Raw genomic sequence first — 6,147 nt, forward strand, 5'->3', positions numbered from 1 at the left:
CAAAGGGTGGTTGGGCACTGGAACAGGCTCCCCAGGGAAGCGGTCACACCACCCAGCCTGACAGAGTTCAAGTATTTGGACAATGCTCTCATGCCCATGGTGTGGCTCTTTGGGATGGTGCTGTACAGGGTTAAGTTGGACTCAATCCTTGTGGGTTCTTTCCAACACAGAATATTTTGTGATTCTGTGATCCTGTAATTTTAAAAGACTTATTTTCAGCAATTTGACATATATTAACTACACTTTCTAAAACATAGAAATACTGTTCAAAAGGGCAGTAAACACCCCCACAGCAATGGCACCCCCTTGTCCCAGCAGACTCAAAGAGGTCAACACTCCTGACCTGTGACTCATTCTGAAGGCGATTTTAATTGCAGGGGACAGGAAAAATTTACCTGCTGGGACTGTTGTTATTGTGAGAATAAAACCTGCCCCTGACGTGCCCTGAGCCACAGCAGGTGAGGCCAGGTAAGGCCAAGACAGGCTAAAGAAGTGGGTACCTGGGAATCTCATGAGGTTTAACAAGACCAAGTGCAAGGTGCTGCACCTGGGTCAGAGCAACTCCGGTATCAACACAGGATGGGGGATGAGCAAATCGAGAGCAGCTCTGACCAGGAGGACTTGGGGGTGCTGCTGGGTGAGAGGCTGGACATTCTCTGGCCACGGGCACTCACAGCCCAGAAAGCCAAACGTGTCCTGGGCTGCATCCAAAGGACAAGGGAGGGGATTCTGCCCCTGTGCTCTGCGAGACCCCACCCTGCACCCTGCTCTGGGGCCCCAGCACAGGAAGAGCATGGCCTGTTGGAGCGAGTCTGGAGGAGGCCACGAGATGGTAACAGGGATGAAGCACCTCTCCCACGAGGAAAGGCTGAGAAAATTGGGTTTGTTCTGCCTGAGAAAGAGAAAGCTTTGAGGTGACTTAATTGTGGTCTTCCACTACCTGGAAGGGAACTCACAGTAAAGATGGGGAAAGGTTATTTACAAGAGAACATGGTGATAGGAGGAGGGAGAATGGGTTCAAATCTAAAGAGTAAGTTTAGTTTAGATATTACAGAAAAAATCCTCTACCCTGAGTGTGGTAAGGCACTGGCACAAGTTCCCCAGAGAAGATGCGGATGCCCCCATGCCTTGGATGTATTCAAGGCCAGGCTGGATGGGGCTCTGATAAACCTGGTCTAGTGCAAGCTGTCCCTGCCCAGGGCAGCGGCGTTGCAAGAGGCTGAGCTGTACCGCCGCTGCAGCCCACACCACTCCGCGCCGCCGCTTCTGTGACGGGAGGCCGCTGCTCCCGCAGAGGGCGCGGGGGGCGGGCCCGGCACCGCCCCCCGACGCCGGCAGGGCCGGCTCTCCAAGATGGCGTGGGCACCGCCTCCGTCGGCGGCCCAGCTGTACAGGCCCAACCGCTTCGTCTCGCTGCCCGCCGAGCTCGACCCCGCCACCTACGACACATCGCCGGAGAAGCTCCGCGCCGAGACCGAACGCCTGGCGATCCGCTCCCGGCTCAAGCGGCAGTACCTGCTGCAGCTCAACGACCCCAGCGCGCCCGCCGTCATCGTGAGTGGGGACGGAGAGGGGCGAGGGGGAAGCGGGGGAAGCGCGGGGCTCGTCCGCCTCAGCCGGCGGCGTCCCGGAGCGGGGCCCGCGCCTGCGGCCGTGCTTGGGGCCGGGGCCGTGCCGGCGGGACGCTGCCCGCCCTCCCCGTGACCTTGGTGCCCTTCCCGTTGTGCCCTTCCCGGTGCCTCAGCCGCCGGGTGGAGGGATCACTGCAGAGCCCTGCGGGCCTCACTGCCGTTGTCTTTACACCCCAGGAAAATCCCGCCTTGGTCCGCTGGGCCTATGCGAAGTCACAGAACGTCTACCCTACTTTCCGCCCGACACCCAAGACGTCCTTTCTAGGAGCTGTTTATGGGTTAGGCCCCCTCCTCTTCTGGATCTTTGTGTTAAAAGCTGACAGGGTAAGTCGGCCGAGAACGCTGAACATCAGCGAACAGCACAAACACCAGCTTGTAAAATGTAGATCTGCTTGGAGTCTCAGTTTATGGGATCCTCGTGCGTCTAAAAATGATTAATACCATTGAAGTAGTGAGGGAAGGAAGGCTGGTAGCAAGCCTGCTGTCTCAAAGCCTGTTACTGGTTAGAGTCTTTTTCTGAGAGCCCTTTATTGTACCCTTGGGGCTATGGCCAGTCACAGTTTGCCTGATCAGGCTATTTTGCAGTCACAAAGCTCTCTGTAGCACTGAGTGAAAATTAATCCTAAGTTACTCTTCTTTTCACCAGTTGACACACATTAAATATGCTTTTTGAACTTAAAATACACAAGAAGCATATGGATGGCAGACCTAGCAATATCTCTGTGCAGTTGCTTGACCATTTCTTTAATTTAGTGAAGCAAATGGGGAGGAGTAATTATGCCAATTGCAGTGTCTGATCTCAGCTGGATGTTCTAATAATTTGGAAGGTTTATCTTGCTTCCATTCTAACTCCTAAACTATGAGTGTCAGAATCTAAGTAATGGTAGATCATTATGAAAAAACTCAGCTATGTAAGTACATAAAAAATGCTAACAGGCAGACAGTGACTGATTTTAGTAGAGAATTTGTGGCTGTTGTAAACCACTTTAATTTCCCTCTTTTGCAAAGAAGTAGCATTTTAGATCAAGTCATAAACCACGAAGCACTAACATAAATTAACAGAGTATTTGTAGGGAATGTTGTTTGCTAGGGTGAATTGAAAATTCAGGTTTTAGGAAACATGTGAGTGTGTTGATATAACAGTTCTTGAGACTTCAGTACTTCTTCAGTATTTTGCCATGCTGAAGTCTTAATTAGTGTCCAGGATAATTCAATTTCCTTTATTGCAGTTCCTTTAGTGATGTTTCAGGATTTTTCTTGTTTTCCTGGTAGTACAAAAGACACAGTAGTCATAGTCTTTTCTCTCAGGAATGTTTGCTGTGTGTCTAGGAAAGCAAGAGATAAATTACCAGATTTTAAGTAAATCTTCTGGTTTTATCCAGCAGAAGGAACCTGGCCATTATCCACAGTGCCTGTGTACTGTAATGGTACCTGTCAGAAAGGTACATAACTGCACGGTGAGGTACAAATGGGTAGGAAGTGAGCACAGGCACTTTTAGGCACGTTATTAAGAAGTTTCTCCATAATTAGATCTCTAAGCTGGGTTATTCAGCCAGAAGGAGGAGATAGAAACTAAGGTACAAATTATGAGACACAGCTAGTTTGGTGAAACATGCCTTACAGGAATTGGTCTCTGCTGGCCTGTGAGAGTACCTAGACGTGAGGTCAGTCTGAGCAAGTCTTTAGTAGGTGAAGCTAAGTGCCTTGTTATCTTTTACTTTTAAACAGCTTGTGCTCATATAATCATTTAGGGTAGAAAAGACCCTTAAAATCCTATATGGTGCTACCTTCATGTAGTCTATGCTGAAATACTAGAATTGCTGTTCTGTTATCCCAGGCTGATTGAAAGTCCTTCTGTATTAGGATGATGATAAATGTTCTCTTTGTTCCACAGGATCGTAAAGAGAAGCGTATCCAAGAAGGTAAACTCAAGCGATCACCATTCAGTGTATTCTTCTAAGTCCCTGGAATTGCAGTGATGTTCTTGGGATATAAATAAAATAAGATGCATTATGTGATGACATTTCTTTGTCACAAGAATAAATCTTAATTGCTTGTTGGTTGTCTTGCATCTTTAAAAATCATGGGAAGTGTAAAAATGCAGGATCTTTATATCTAAACCAGATGGATAGAGAGAGGGTGTCTGGAACTCAGCCATTGTACTTTTCAGTGTACATTCAGAGGATCCTTTTAAACCATGGAAGTTGTTGCTGTTGTCCAAGAAGGCTGAAGTTTAAAATTACTAGCAGGCTAAAACACTAAGCAAGACCAAAGCAATTTCCTAAAGGAACTACTGCTTGCCTTCTAGATGTTCTTCTTGGTGTCACTTTGGCTGTGTGGTTTGCCCTAACTGGATAATAGGCAAGTTGTATGATACATTTTTAAGAACTTAGGAGTCTGCCTGACTGCTCTCAATAAGTTGAGATAATTTTTTTTTCCCCTAATGAGCTACAAGCCTAAACCATGTGTTAGTTTATTGCAATAAACTTCTATTTTTTTATTAGTACTAGATTTGGAAATAGTGAGCTCAATGTTGTCGTGTTGTATGTAACCAGAATTTCCGCTAATTCTGTGGTTCCTGTGAATTAGGGACAGGTAAGGATTTTTACTTTGGCACTGACTATCTTGTAGTATGGGAGAGTTCATCCCTGTAAGGGGACTATGTTCCAAAAAAAAAAAAAAAACCATCAAAAAGCATAACTGAATCTTATGCTTGCAAAGATGCCTTTTCTGTTTATTCTTATAAGAACACAAGATTTTCCTGCCCAGATCAACTGGTGTAGAGGACTCTGGAATTGTTAGTGCCAATGTACTGAGGTATGAGTGCAAAGAAAAGATTTTTGATGCATACTTGAATTTTTACATGGCCTGTAGGTGCCATCATGCTCCAAACAACCCTAATCTTTCAGAGATTATGGGACTAGTTTTTTCACAGGCATTGAGGTTCATGCCAGAAGCTCAGTCTGATACAAAAGTTGAAAACTTCCCTTTTCCTGCTGGGAACGCAGCCAATGTGAAGTCAGCAAAACCAGGTCTGCCGCATCCTTGTTTTTCCTGCATGATGAAGATGTAAATGTGGGCCGTTTGCAGTCTCTCCAGCAGAGTGAGTGACTTTTCCACATAATCACTAATTGGCTGAAGTTGGAAGGGACCTCTGTAGGTCATCAGGGTCCTACTCTCTGCTCAAGTAGGGCCATCTAAAGTGGGTTGTCCAGGACCACGTATGTACAGGTGGCTTTTGAGTATCTCTAGAGATGAAGAATACACAACTTCCCTGGGCAACCTGTGCCCTTGCTCAGTCACCCTCACAATAAAATCACTCTCAGTGTGGGTTCTTTTTGATGGTGGGTTTGTTGCTTGGGTTCTGTTGTTGTTGTTCATGGTTTTTTTTTGTTGTTTTTTGGGTTTTTTTTAATTAATATTTTTTTAAGTGTTTCCTATTGCAGCCCTTCTTGTGTGGACCATGAAACATTCACGCTGTGTGGAGCTTAGCACTAATGTATACAGAAACTAGACTAGTCAGTGCTAGGTTTTGCAATCTATATGTACTATCAGCATATATAGATACGTGCTCCCAGCAACCCTTTTGCACCAGTTTCTGCAGCTTGTTCTGCTAGTTTAACTAAAGCAAACCCATATTATTCTCTGCAGAATAGCTCCTAAAAGACTGTCAAAAATGATATTACAAGATAGGGCTGTGGACTAGTGCAGAGAGGCATCAGTGCATGGAGAGAGTGGCATTTAGGGAAAGAAATAATTGCTTGTCTGAGCATGCTAAATTAGCTATTCTTGCTGCCACAAACTAATTTGATCTCCCAGGACCCATTTCCTCAGCTAATTGGAACTTGAGTTGCCACACATGTAAATTCTCCCTTGCAGCTGTATTTGTTTCAGGCTAACTGAGCAAATGCTTCAGGATGGGTTGTGGATGAGCACAGTGCCTCTGGTCTTTTAGGGCAACATTGGATTGATGCTCGTGGCACCTGCCACAGCCCTTCCCTTTCCAGCCCTGAGTCTGATACTACATCCCTGCAGATTTGAACGTGGTGCTTGGGGAAAGGCTGCCCTACTTTTCTCTCTTCTTATTTCCAGAATTCTCCAAACTGTTTTCTTGCTAGAAATGAGCATGCCATGCTGCTGGAGGTGGGGTTGGTGTTTGGGGCAGTGGTGCTGCGTGCAGTGAGGAAGGAAAGAGAAGTTTCCCTTCAGATATCTAGGGTGGAGGTAGGAAAGTGAATGTGCCTTGTGGAATTTTATCCTTGACTGATGTGTTACCACCCATATATGCTTTGGTGATGTGTCTGTACGAGAGAAATTCAAGCCTGTAGGTCACTGGATGATAATTTAGGTCCCAAACAGAAAACAAGCTTTTCCCCTCTGCCTGTGAAACATTTAGACCTTATTTATCCCTGAATCAGTCTGATTAAATCAGCTTCTCTGGCAAATTGATTCTCCCAAATGTCCTTTTCTGAATTGGCTATTTTAGAGTAAATGTCTCCATGTAGATTTTTTAATA

At 45.9% G+C, this 6,147-nt stretch overlaps 2 protein-coding genes across 2 annotated transcripts in view; one reads left to right on the top strand and one right to left on the bottom strand.

Moving 5' to 3' along the window:
- The window catches only part of FSTL1 (follistatin like 1), a 99,793-nt gene extending 98,603 nt beyond the window's left edge, over positions 1-1,190 (bottom strand). The window contains exon 1 of the mRNA XM_053970143.1: positions 1,069-1,190. The gene's annotated coding sequence lies outside the window, so the exon portion shown is untranslated. The remainder of the gene's footprint in view (positions 1-1,068) is intronic.
- Positions 1,191-1,276: 86 nt separating this feature from the next.
- Positions 1,277-3,690, top strand: NDUFB4 (NADH:ubiquinone oxidoreductase subunit B4). Its single transcript, XM_053970145.1, has 3 exons — positions 1,277-1,554; positions 1,809-1,955; positions 3,526-3,690. The coding sequence occupies exons 1-3, from the start codon at positions 1,354-1,356 to the stop codon at positions 3,589-3,591; spliced, it is 414 nt and encodes a 137-aa protein (XP_053826120.1). The 5' UTR covers positions 1,277-1,353; the 3' UTR covers positions 3,592-3,690.
- The last annotated feature ends 2,457 nt before the right edge of the window (positions 3,691-6,147 follow it).

This window comes from Vidua macroura, chromosome 2 (assembly GCF_024509145.1).
Source record: "Vidua macroura isolate BioBank_ID:100142 chromosome 2, ASM2450914v1, whole genome shotgun sequence".
Taxonomy (NCBI): domain Eukaryota; kingdom Metazoa; phylum Chordata; class Aves; order Passeriformes; family Viduidae; genus Vidua; species Vidua macroura.